Genomic DNA, 13,447 nt, shown 5'->3' on the forward strand with positions numbered 1-13,447 from the left:
GGTTTGAATTTGGGACTTTTGTGAGCTATTATGAAAATCTTTTAAATTCATTCTATTCCCCTTGGTTGCTTGCAGATCCCTTTCTGTCTCGAAGCTGGAGAATGAAAGGTTTTCCTTGAAGTCATTTTATCAGTTCAGGAGTTGGACATCTTTATAAAAGTAACTTCGTGATATTTCCTGTGCTGGAATTTCCAGTGAAGAGAATTCATACCCATCAAGGGAAACTGGAGACAGCTGGTTGTACTGATGTATAGGCTGCTCCTCTGTGTTACTCTGAACTTGGACAAACTCAATGTTTCTAACTGGGTTGTTGTGTTGCCCTTTCCTAAAGTGAACATACAGAACAGGCACAGTCTGCTTCTGAGTGCAGAGAGCTGTACTGGCCAGAGTGAGGTAAACTCAGGGTTTATATCATACATGCATACATGAGCATTTAAATACTTGGTTGTCGATAAACTAAGCAGGTGCAGTACTGAGTACCCACTGTTTATCAACTCACCCATATGCTGGTGTTTCACCTGTTTTGACACTGGCAGCTAATGTTCAGCGTTCCCTGAGAAAGGTTGCACTTTGCCCAAGAGGCAGTTGGCTGAATGCTGGAGTGACACGGTGCCATCAGAAGGGCTCGTATTGTTCAGGAGCCCTCCACTGTAACTGGAAAGGAAGGAAATGAGTAGATTATTCAAAGCCCTTTCTGTAACCTGCTCCTCCATTCAGTTGCTGAAGGAATGAGGAAGATTAAGTTCAAAGGATTAACAAATGGGTTTTGCTTCTTCTGTAATTGCTTATCTCCACATGCTCATAACAGCACTGAGTTCCCAGGAGTTAGGCAGGTACAGAACAGTCAAAGCAGGGGCTTCAGTGTTTCAGCTATTTGGTCATGCCAAGCCCAGCTCTGCCAGGGGGTTACAATGGGCACATGAAATTTGCATTCCAACTTCTTACCCTGTCATCAGGTTACCCACACTCAGTATTCACAGAGAGTGACGTGTGATTGTTGGAGCAAGCTTCCAGCATTGCACCAGATGAGATTTTTTTAGTTAGTAGCTTTCCTAATCTAATCAGCACCTTAAAAGCAATTTCTATGCTGCTTCTCCTCCCTTGTTCTTTTTATAACATTTCAGTTGGACAAATTGTCCATGTTGAGTTGGAGATGGCAGCTCCTTTTACTTGCTGGATGGGAAATGCTGGCAGCCCTTAGCACAGGTCTGTGCTTTTGGTTGCAGACTTGGGCCAGGCAGGGCTGACAGATTGCTCTTGATGGGGTTAGTGTGAAATCTCCAAAGCAGGATGAATAGGAGTTGTTTGTTCTGTTTTCCAGAGGACACTTTCAGCCCAAATGGATTTATTGTGTATTTGCAGGTTGGGTATTTTTTTTCCTTTACTATGTCTGTAGTTGCAACAGGGTTTATTGATGCATGTGCAGAGGATAATGAAAAGCTACATTTCAGATCATCCTTAAGGGCCTTAAAGTAGTTCACTGTTCTAAACAGAGTAGCTAAGATCACTTTAAGAAAAATGCTTTATCTCGGGATAAAACCTGGGTATACTTCAAATCCTAACTTTGTAAGAAATTCCTGCTGTGGAGGAAAGCCAGTAATTCTGATTTCTAGCAGAAACATCTTGCACAGTTTCCTTCTTGAAGGAGCTGGGTCAGGCAAGTGGTCAAATATCCTGCCTCCCTGTGCTATACTGCTGCCCTTGCTGCTTATGAAAGAGTTGACCTGTGAAAAAGCTTCTTTCAGGAAGGAAATACCAGTGATTTTGTGGCATTGTAAATCTGTAAATCTTTTTTCCAGGAAAAGGCAAGGACCAATTGGTGGTTAAACCAGCCAATGTTCGCCATTTGCCATTTCTGCTGGCTTGCTCTCTCCCACATTTTGGATTACCCTGTGTCTGCACAGCTCCAGCCCAGGGCTTGCCCTGGAATTTCTTGTGGAAGGCAGTTCATGCATAGCTTCATCCGTCCAGTCTTGTACATATGAGAATTTAGTGAGCTTCCTTTAGCTGTGAAAACCTGCTCAAGAATGGGCCCCTGGATCTCTGTCAATGACAGGCTTGGAAACCAAGAGTATTTCTGCTGAACCTGGTGTCCCCCAGGGGGGAGAAGTTTGCTGGGACAGAAACTGAGTGCAGGGTGCCATTCAGCAGTGTGCAGGAGCATAACTGCATGTTAGGGGGTGGCCTGTCCATGTGCATTACTGCCACATGTCCGTGGCTGCAGTTCAGACTTAGTTGTCATGGCACACCCCTGTTGGCTGTGCATTTTGGGCAGTGAGTCAGAGGCTGGCATCATGCTCAGCTTCCAGGGGAGGCAGTTCCAGCATTTGGGTGGTCCTTTCTCCACCAATTTTCACTGAGATGTTTCTGTGCAATTTCTGCTATTTGGCATGTGCCTGTAAAGTCCTGTCCTAATACAAAAGGCAGGAAATCCAACCTTCATCATGAACAGAGCCTTTGATATGTTTGTGGCTACCCTGAGAGAAGAATAATTTAAAAAGATAATTTCTCTAGCAATCTGTAGATACAATACTCAAAGCAAGCAACTGCTAGTTGGCAGCTGGGGCTTGAGGCTTATTTCCATGTCTTTGTGGGATTCAACTATAGAAGTTTGGGTTTTTTTCTTCCCTATATATGACATTCCTATATAGAATAAGGCAGAATGCAGAAGTATTCACATTTTACACATGTAATAACATGAGTCCTAATTGTCATTGTGAATTATATTTTCAGTGTGTTTTCCCCAATGCCTGACTAAATTTGAGCATAAATCTTTGTAGCTCTCTGAATTTGTATTCATGTCAGTTTTATTCAGTGCAATTTTGGTTGACTTTGCCTTGCTTTAGATTGCAGATCATGCCCAACAGTGGAAGAGTGGATTTTGAAATTTTTTTACGTGTCAGATTTCCCTATATCCAATTTTATCAAAAAAGCTGTCACCAGCTTCTTCTGAAACCAGCAAACCTTTTTCTTTCTAATTACATTTTTACCATATGTTCATCCAGATGGCATATGCCAAACATTTTCTAGGGTGTTATAAAATGACCTGACTTTGGAGGATTTAACTGTTGAAGAAGCTTTAAAAAAAAAAAAAATTTGACACTGGGGCAAAAAAAGAGTAGTCCTAGAAAGAAACAAAAACATCTGATAAATAGCCCCAGTTGCATTTTGTGGCTGTGATACTGAATTCTTGGTATATACACCTGCACAAAAAATCCAGTAAAAATAGAGGGAATGTTTTTTTGAAGTGTTAAAAGTTGACTCTTTTTTAAACACCGAAAAGAAAATTTTTGTCTGTTGAATATCTCTAAAAAAATTCTAGCGCTTTGAGTGATTTTCTGGTTTCCTGCAAAATGGAGCAAAAAAGAGTTTGTCAAGGCACCAGATTCTCTGTAGGAGCAGCAGTTCTACTGAGCAATGTAATAACTACTTGTGCACTTTTTTCTTGAAATATCATTTTCAAGTAAAAGGCAGTTGATGCATGGTTTTGACACTTGTGTCCTAGTTCTTAATAATTCTTGGGGGATTGCTTAGAGAAAATAAATTAACTTGGGATATACTGAGAGGTTCCAGGAAGAAAGGAAGGAAGGAAATTATTTTTCATATTTAGCTACTAGTTAAGCTAAATTAACGAAGATGAGTTTTTCATTTTCTGGAGGGTTTGCATATTTCTTCATCTCTATGACAGTTCTCTTTTAACTGTCATTGTTATTTTGGTAGTCTTTCCAAATTATCAAGCAGGAAAATACAGAATACGCTCATGTTATCAGTTTCCATGAATCTGTCTCAAGTCTCAAGCCATTTCACTTAGTGCTAATTCCTGAAGAACAGTGATTGAATGAGAATTAAATCTACTTCCTTGTTCCTTCCTTGCTACAATAGCTTTTACCACTCCCAGGAAATTTTGAGTGCAGAGCCCAAGACTCTGAGTATCACAGAGTTCATAGAATATCAAGAGGTTATTTTGGGGCAGGATGGGCAGAGACTCATGGCAGGGACTCAGATAATTGCAAATGAAAGTTTGTTCAGTGTCCTTAACTTGCACAGATCTTGTTGAAAATGACAACTGCAATCAACAAAGCAGATCCTCCACCTCCTCCAAATTAATGAGACAGGATTTTAACGGTGCTCAACAATTTGAAGTGGTTTTGTTATTTCTGAATTCAACCTTTGGTAAAAAGTCCTTATCTCCATCCTCCTTGCCCACTTCCACTCATTAGTCTCTGAGTGATTTGACATTTCCACAGACTCTTCTCTGTCATTGACCAAGTTTACACCTGCTGTGTCTCAAGTGAAAAAGAGTCTATTTTTTAGGTAAATCGATCTGTATAGCAGAAATACCGTAACTATTTAAAAGCAAAGGATTAAACACCCCCAAATTGCAAGCTGGTGTTAAGCAGCATGTCTCCACCCTGTCCAAATATGATGCAACAGCTGATTGATTACAGTTGTTTTAGAGTTTGTGGGTGTGCAGCTGTATTCAACTCAGTTTGAGGTATTGCTTTCTCTGCTTTCTTTTTGGAAGTCTTTGCAGTATGGAGCTAAAGTTGTTCTGGTTGTTACTTATTTCTAAAATAATGTTTATCATATTAGGATCGCTGGTTCATACCATAGTTTTCAGTTTCTTAGAAGAGTTAAAGCTCTAAGCATTTTTCTGTGGAAATGAAAACCATTTTTTGTCAAAAAAACCTTCTGACATGTCAGGGAATGACATATCAAAATGCAAAGGCTAAAAAGCATTGTACTCAGACACTTTGCTTTTAATTACTATTAAGCATTATTAAATCAAGCTCTGGATTGCAGTCTTTGTTTATATATTTCTTGGATTATTCAGCCTGTAATTTACATAAGGACAATGCTAGGAAGGTTTCCATGGAAAATATTACCAAGTTAATAACTTTGAAGCTAATTATGTGAAGATTCAAAGTGTCAATCTTAAACTACACCTCTGACTAAGCCAAGCACGAATTTGGATATGCAAATGTTAAATTAGGCTCCTCATAATGTCCTGAGCTTCTGAATTGTGTTTGCAGGTGCTAGCTGCCTGATGCAGCTGATCAGTGCTCCACAGGGTGTTTGTCTTTCCTAATTTTCTTCCTCCTTTGCTCACTGTAGGCCCTTTTGTGGGCAAGTGTGCGCATGAATTTTATGCCACCCTGCAATGTCTCTATTCTGCTCTGTGTTGGTGCATGCTCGCTCAGATGCCTCCTCTCTCATTTCCCCTGTTACCTTCTATATTGGCTGGAGCAGTTTCCACAGAGGGTTTTTGAGAGTAAGTGCTTATGATTGCACTTCTGCTATGATTTTCCATAGCTGGTAGTTTATCTCTCAAAAGGGTCTGGTATATAAAATCTCTGTTCAAGAAATTCCCAAAGAATTTTTGTCCTTTATCTGGCAGCAGTCTCCCACTGCTGACAACATGAGTGCCTCAGAGAAGATGGCCTTTTGCAAAGCAGGGACTAATCTCAGCTTGAAAATGGGAGGAAAGAAGTGTCTTTCTTTGAAAAGACAATTTAAGGACAGCTTGACTTTGTGTACATGGAAAGAACAGTTCATATTTAAAATCTTAGGCTTTTTCTTTTCTCCCATTTTTCCTTGAGAAAAGTAAATCTTTAGCTATGATGTAAGAACTGTATCTAAATGTATATAAATAAATTTTTTAAGATGTTTGAAGCAAATAGCAAGTTTGTAGTGTTGCAGTTATTCTTCTGAGATCTTGCACAGTATAAGGGACATTCTAGGTAGGGTTCTCCATAGTGGCTTTTTTGAGTCCAAGCTTATTAGATTCTGGTTTAGAACTCGTAGCATAGTTATTCTGCAGAAGTTAATATTTTTCATAGCTGAGACAGAGATCAAATACCTCCAATTAATGCAAAATTCAAATTAGTCCTGAACTGTGGTATCACAACTGGCATCTCAATAATGAACTAACCACAGGAGGAAGCAGGTTTGTCAATGTACCATCACAAAAAGCTTTGAGCATTCATCTGATCTCTTCTGGGATCATATTTATACATCTTGCTACTCTCTTGAAGTACACCCCCAACATACTGAATGGCACAAGAATATCTGATGCAGCAAGCTGTGGAAGTGTGAGCTGCAGTCTTTTTAGTTGATGTATTCCAAGGTGGATAACCTTAAAAATCAATAGTGTCTGCTGTGCCTCTCAGAATCATGATGGACTGCTCCTGGCTGATCCTCTTGCTTAGGCTTTGAATAACTGATGCTGTGCTGCTGCAGATCCTCAGCACCAGCCAAGGCAAGGGCTGGAGCTTCCAGGAGCAGGGCTGCTCTCTTAAGCAAATCTCTGCCTGCTCTTAGAATTTGTTATGTGAAGTGCTGCTGTTTGTTGGGGGCTTTTGAGGCTGTTTTGAGGCTTTTCCTTTTTAAAACATTGCAAAAGTGTTAGAAGACAGAGGAAGTACAATGTAGTAGTACAATGGAAGTAGTTTTCAAAGGCTCAAGCAGTATTTTCATATTGCTTGTATATATGGTATTTTCTCTTTGGGACAGAAGGCACTTTCTGTTTGGGCTTGTAGTGCCCCAAAAATGGAAACAGCTATTAGGAAAAAATTATTAAATAGATTATCTTAACTTTGTGGAAAGTGGGGCTGTCGTCAAAGAGAGGTAAAAAATGCAGAGTTTTGTCTTCTCTACCAAAACAAAGCTCTCAAGTTGAAATAGATAGTTTTTTAGACACCAGTGACACCTCAGAAATTGTCTCATTAGAAAGAAAAAGTGTTTGAATATCTAGATGCACAAACCACAAATACGAATTTATGGAGAGGAGATACGTGGGACGTCTTGAAGATAGATTTCTTAAAGGGTCTGTGTATAATTATCTAGGTTTTCTAACAGTTCATTGGAAAAAGAAAATAGAATGTTATCTAAAATAAACTGACAAAAGCTGGAGGAGCAGGAGGAGGAAGATAATGAAGTATCAGATGTGATGCTCTAGCTGGTAAAAAACAAGTACTTTCTTTGCTGACCTCACCTTATGCATATATAAAGAGAGCACAGAGATATTCTCTTGCTCTCTTATTTTTGTAAGGAAGTAGTTTCTGCTGCCTCTGATCATATGCATAAAAAGACAGCATGTTACTCTTAGGCAGACTGAATCTAGTCATAGGGATAGAAAGCTTCTTTGAAGAAAAGCCCTAGAAAAATCCAGTAACAGAAATAGACTCCCACTGAGAGTTTACTGAGATTTTGCTGCTCTTCTGTGTATCAGTAATGAAGCAGACCATGGAGAGAAAGTAAATTGATGTCATGCCCAAGGTGTATCTGTTGGGGAAAGATCAGAGAAGTTTTTGCGTGTCATTGATGCTGAAAACAGATCTCTGAATGATACCTTTCTCCTTATGGACTGCCAGTTTGGAGTTCTTCAGGGTGTTGTGTTCACAGATGGAAAAGGGACAGGTGGTGAGAGCAACAATGCTGGTTGCACAGTATGTCCCTTAACTCTCAGTTTATGTTATATGTAAAATTATCCAATACTTGACTTTCATATTGTTAATTACTCATGAGGACACCAATGGATGATACTGCCTAGTGCTGTAGGGATATCTGCCTCTCTGATGGGCATTTCAGAGTTCTCAGGCTGGGCACATGGTCAGTTACCTTTCTCAGAGCCTCTGCCCTCTCTGCAGATGGGGCTGGAACTTGGCTTCCCCCATTTGTCTATTTACCATGAGCTAGAGTCATTCAGCACTTGCAGACTTACAGTCTCTTGAAGGCAAAAAAAGAGTTAACTCTTGGCCAGGCAACTTAAAACAAATATTATCTGAGGTCTCTCAGGACTGCAACGAGTTGATGCCATGACCTGAAATCTTTATACTGTGCTGACCAGATATTGCTTGTTGCCTGCAGTGGTGGTTTGGTATCCTGAAGCACATGAGTTCAATGGATGGTGTTTGGGGTATGACACTGGAGTGGTCTCTTTGTCTGTCTGATTGGCACTGGGAGTTGGTAGCTGTGATTCAGTGTGGACTCCAACCACTGGGTGGAAAATGCAAAGTATGTTTTGGTTCTGACCGTGTACAGTATCAGCCATGTTTCAGTGTTTATTAATGTTAATTTAGTATCTTTATGCTTTTAAGCTGTTACCTATTTCATGGATATGGGACGTTGGATAGGTTTCATCCTTTCTATTTTCTACTTGAAAACTCAAGATCTTTCCCTCCAGCCATGAGAATTTTTCTTCTAGGTACAATAAATAGGCTTTGTCATAACATGTAGAAGAAAGCAAAGTAAAACTTTCAGAAATTCCACATAAATATATTTTCTTGATTTTTTTTTTGTTTGTTTGTGCCCTGAAACATTTTAAAGTGATTTCAGATAGTTTATCCAAATAGCAAATATTGAGCTGTTATGGATGCCACAGGAAGGGAGAGGATTCAGTTCAGAAACTTGCTTAACATGATAGATCCCCAAATTAAAATATGTGTTCTCTTTTTAAAAAGTCTGACAGATTCTAATTGTTGGGTTTTATGTTATGAGCTGGTCACTACTATTATTTTCCCCTTCTAAAAATTGAAGGGTGAAAAATTCAAGCGCAGATGACAAAGGCTTTATTATCAGGTTGTTTTTCTTTCATATATGGGATGTGATTAAATGCGTGCTGTCAAAAAGAGACCTCTTTAAAGCCTGATACTATTGATTATTATTTGAGACCTGCCAGCAGCATTATTACTTAATGCATAAGAAAATCTAATAGAAAGTTATTAAGTTGGTGCTTTAGTTCCTCTAGTGAGAACGTTTCAGATATTCATCTCATATCGTTGCACAAATTGCTTGGCTCAAGTAGATACCACAAAACCATGTTTTAATGATTTTTTTCCTTTTTCCATCTTTTATTTTTTTCACAGTCACATGACACAATCAGCCACATTTGAAGACCCTCGAATAGAGAGCTGCCAAATAACCCCTCCAGCCCCTCGGAAAGTGGAAATGAGGAGGGATCCTGTGCTAGGATTTGGGTTTGTGGCTGGTAGTGAAAAGCCAGTTGTTGTACGCTCAGTAACACCAGGTATGTTTTCCCCAACTGACCCCAGAAGAAAACTTTGATTTAGGCTATTAAGATGAAATGCAACTACAAATTTGAGAACTGTTGAAATATTCAGGCAGACAAAGTAATCACAAATACTAGATACGATTTTTAGCTTTGTTTTACCCAGTGGTTTCCTTCTTCACACTCATTTTTGAACATCACATAAATGTATTGGCAAAAAGCCAGTTTGGAGTTATTGCTCAGAGCCATTACTATTGTTTCCTTGAAAAAGTTAACCCATTTCATTCAAGGAAAGAAGGTCTTCTCCCGGGTATCTTTACATTGGTTTGCTGTCATCTTCATTACCATTGAATCAGCATTTTCAAGAGGTATGTTGAGTTCTGAGATTAAAACTTGCATATTTTTCATTCTCACCTTCGCCTTCCCAAAGAAAGCTAGTTTTCTAAAAACAATATCTCTTTCTGAAAAAGAGGATGTTACTGCTGGATTTTTTTTCTTTAATGAATGCATCTGTATAACTATATGGTTAAAAGCCAGGTCAAAAGATATCCCCAAACATCTTACCTGCAGTGAAAATTAGTGAGGATTGTGATCTCTTTGAAGTTATAAGAAACCAGCCCTGGGATAATCTGTTTCCCAAATCACAGGCTCCTGCTCTCTATGCTCACAAGTCCAGCTGTTATGTAAAATTGCAGCCAAGGGCAGGGATTTGACTTTGCTCCTGTTCGCTATGTTCTCCAGAACCCCCACAGAGAGCAGAGCAGAGAGAGGCAAAATCGACTCTGTGAAGTTCTGATGTCATTTACCAACGTGTGTGCATTGATTACATTTGTATTGCTTTCACATGAAGTGAGCAGTGTAACTTATATTTGAACCAGATCCAGACAGCTCATTTCTCTCAGCTTGGCATTATTAATGTAGTTTTATGTTAAAATTTGGAAATAGTGTTTACTATGTTCTGTTCCGAGTGAATAGGAGGAAATATGAGCTCAGGACAACATTCTCATACATGGATTTGTATCCATTTATGTGGGATATGGAAGTGGAGTAAAGTTTTCAAAGCAAACAGGAAAGTATCAGCATTAGCTCAGTTGTTCAATGAATTGGTTTTGATGCTGAAGCATTTTATTTTTAGACTTTATCTTCATAATGGTAATATTATTTGGTTTTTTATGTATCATCACTGCAGAGTGTAAAGACAAAGACTAGAGAGGATATATCTCTACAATAGGAACTGTGATGTTACATCAACTTCTGGGCATGTAAATGTGCTGAGAAACAAAGTAATGTGTGCATTTTATAAAATACAATGCACTCAATGTGCATTTCAGTAGTGCCAGAATCCAAACCACATAGACATATAAATGACTGATTGTCTATTCAGACTAATGCTAAATATTCATGTCTAACGGAAAGCGTCAATGCTTTTGGATGTACCCGTGTTCATCAAGTGGTAGGAATCCAGCAGAAAAGAGATTCAAGCAGCTGGAGTATAAAAACTTTCTGTCTCCAACTAAAGAAAACAGGTCTGCTGTGCCTAGAACAGTAAAATCATAGGATAGACCTGTGAATGACATTCAAATACGTGAGTGATTTTTCATAGGAGAGAGGAATAAGATGTTCTCTGGCGTTCTTTGCCTGGGACAGGAAACAATGTATTGCAACCAGGAAGATCTGGTATATTTACCATGGGAAAAGACTTCCTGTTCTTAAGAGTAGATAAACAGGATCATTTTTTTACAAGAAAAGAAATCCTTCTCAAGGTGGTCTTACAAAATATCAGACAAACATTGATCAAGGATGATTAAAATACGGTTGATCACACCTTAACGGGTGCATAAGTCCACGGCTTATGGGTCCTTCTGGCCCTTCAGAAAACTAAGCCCTTAGTTTAGGTGGTTAGATACAGGTTTAGAACTTGAGGAACTTCAGTAGATGCTTCTAAACCACTAGCTTGCAAGATTTTCCTGGTGAGGGAGTACTGGTAACGTCAGAAATAGTGTAAAAATGTCATTAGCTGAAGAAAAAACACACTTGTAGTATATGAACAACAGTATCTGTGTGTTTACAATGGTCTGCTAACCTGTGCTCTTTTTTTTCTTTCTTCATTTGTCTGCAGGCGGCCCCTCTGAAGGAAAGCTTATACCAGGGGACCAGATCATAATGATTAATGATGAGCCAGTCAGCACTGCTCCAAGGGAGAGAGTCATCGACCTTGTCAGGTAGTGGATGTCCTGTCACTTAAACTACAAACCCAGTGACTTATTGCCTTGTGCAGTCATTCAGTAGTACAGCAAGTCTTGCCTTCCAATGGCTGAGAAAAGAGAAAATAATTTTGCTTTAGTTATAATGAAGAATGATGAATTATTTCAATGTTTAAATGAAGTGTCCTCTTAAAATGTCATCTGATTAGCTGAAAAGGTATAAAACCATCCAGGAGTAGCTCCAAAGTACATAAGTATCAAAAGAGGAATAGTATTTTCCTGGTATTCATTTTTTTTTTTTATGGATTGTTGAAAAGATGGTTCCTGAAGCATGGAAGTTCCACTCACTGTTGCATTACTGTTCATTTTTCACATGAAGAAAGTCAAGTCAGGTTTGTCTTATGTGAAGAATAAAGAAAATGTGGTAGGGTGATTCTTGAGAGTGAATGAATGCATGTAAGTATATAGGGAAGCTCAAAAAATGTTTAAGTGGAATGCAGGTAGGTGAGTTTGTGTGAAAGAAGCAGGCAGGAAAGAGAAGAAGAGAAGAAGACAAAAAAAAGTGGCTGGGGATAATACAGGAAAGGAGAAATGTCAGTATTTTTAATGGGATGTAGAAGGAAAGGAAGGACAGTGACTGATAAATGCTAAGGATATAGAAAAAATTCATTGCAATTCATATAACAAATTTTGCTTTTGGAGTAACAAGAAATGTTAATGCATTGCACAGAAAAATGGCAAGTAACTAAAAAAATAAACTCAAGCATTAATAAGTTAAATTCCAGTAGCCTAGTTGCTGTACCTGTGCTGGAAATAGCTCAGGAGAACAAAATATGGTGCAAAAGCCATTGAACAGCACCCAGCTTTGTTTCTGTATTCTTCCCATTGGTGTAAACTCTGAATTGTGGGTCTTGTTGATTCCTGAGAGATGCTCAGGTTTTAATGGTACAGGTGCCTCTTCTCAAAACTTAAAGCTATCAGTGTTTTCACTGTAACCTGTGTAATTTTGAGAAGTCACATTTGTTTACAGAAATTTGGCCAGGAAGTGCCACAGCAGTTGTACTCTTCCTGCAAATGACTGCTCGTTTACTGGGGATTTAGCTGAAAGAAAACTTCCAAAGATGGCGCAGAAATGGTATAAAAATGTCAGCAATGCTGACAACCTTCATCTGTGTTAGGTGGGATTAAACTATATTTTGAGATTTTCTTCAAAAAGGTGTTAATCTGCAAGTCAACTAACAAACAAAACTTGCTAAGAGCTTCTTATGATGAGTAGACTCCTCAAACTGAAAGAACTGTCCTGCTCCTAATAAAGTTCTGTCTTGTGCTCTGTGTAGACTGCTGGTATAAGCCTCAAAAATAGTCTTGTACTCATTTCTGAGGTCTTTGTTTCTCAGTAAAGCAGTAATATTGTCTTCTTCATTCTTTCCCTGATTCTTTGATATTAAGCAAAGTTAGGTTCTCTGTCTCATTTTCTGCTTCTAGCAATATGTAGTAATAACAGCAAGGAAAATAGACTGATTAGACCTGAGACAAACTTAATTTATTGTATAGTTGATTCTCTGTCTGCGCTCAAATGAGATACTCAATTAGAATGTCACCCTTCCCAATTACATTGACTACATAAGTAATGTCAAATTAAGTGTTGTTTTGTTCCAGGGAAAGCTTTAGGTGATTCTTTTCTTATACTGTAATTCTACCTCTGCTCTCAAAACCTGTCCGCTGTTGGGATTTTGACAGAAATTCATTCTTTGATGAAATTTGGGAGTGAAATATACTGGGGTTGTATGTTACAGCATTTGAAAAAACAGCTTTCTTTTCATGCTGGTGGACATGCCTGGAATGACTACACACTGTCAATGAGCAGTCCTGACACCACAGCAGAGGCAATTCTTTACACCAATAAAATAGTGAATGTCTTCTGTATAACTGAAGGTTTTCATATGGACTAGATACATTTACAACTTTTCAATGCATCTGTATTTTTCAATATGCATGGGAGAAGTTTTGAAATCTTGTTTTCCTGCTGGTAGCAGTGATCAGTATTGAAGGTGTTTTAAATGCATGGGTTACACAATGGGCATAATCACAAAAGCACAGAAGAACTAAGAGGAGACTTCTGGAGGTTATCCAGTCTAATCTCTTGCTCCAGGCCAGGTAGTGTCAAAGTTAGATGTGGCTGCTCAGCACTTGCCTAATCAAGTCTTTAATATCTCAAAATACGGCGATTTCA

The 13,447-nt window shown here is 38.7% G+C and overlaps 1 protein-coding gene across 1 annotated transcript in view; it reads left to right on the top strand.

The window, feature by feature from the left end:
- Window positions 1–13,447, top strand: part of FRMPD4 (FERM and PDZ domain containing 4) — a 293,937-nt gene that overhangs the window by 220,782 nt on the left and 59,708 nt on the right. The window contains 2 exon segments of the mRNA XM_058825363.1: window positions 8,868–9,028; window positions 11,130–11,232. Of these exon segments, the coding sequence (XP_058681346.1) occupies window positions 8,868–9,028; window positions 11,130–11,232 (264 nt within the window).

This window comes from Ammospiza caudacuta, chromosome 2 (genome assembly GCF_027887145.1).
Source record: "Ammospiza caudacuta isolate bAmmCau1 chromosome 2, bAmmCau1.pri, whole genome shotgun sequence".
NCBI classification, from domain to species: Eukaryota; Metazoa; Chordata; class Aves; order Passeriformes; family Passerellidae; genus Ammospiza; species Ammospiza caudacuta.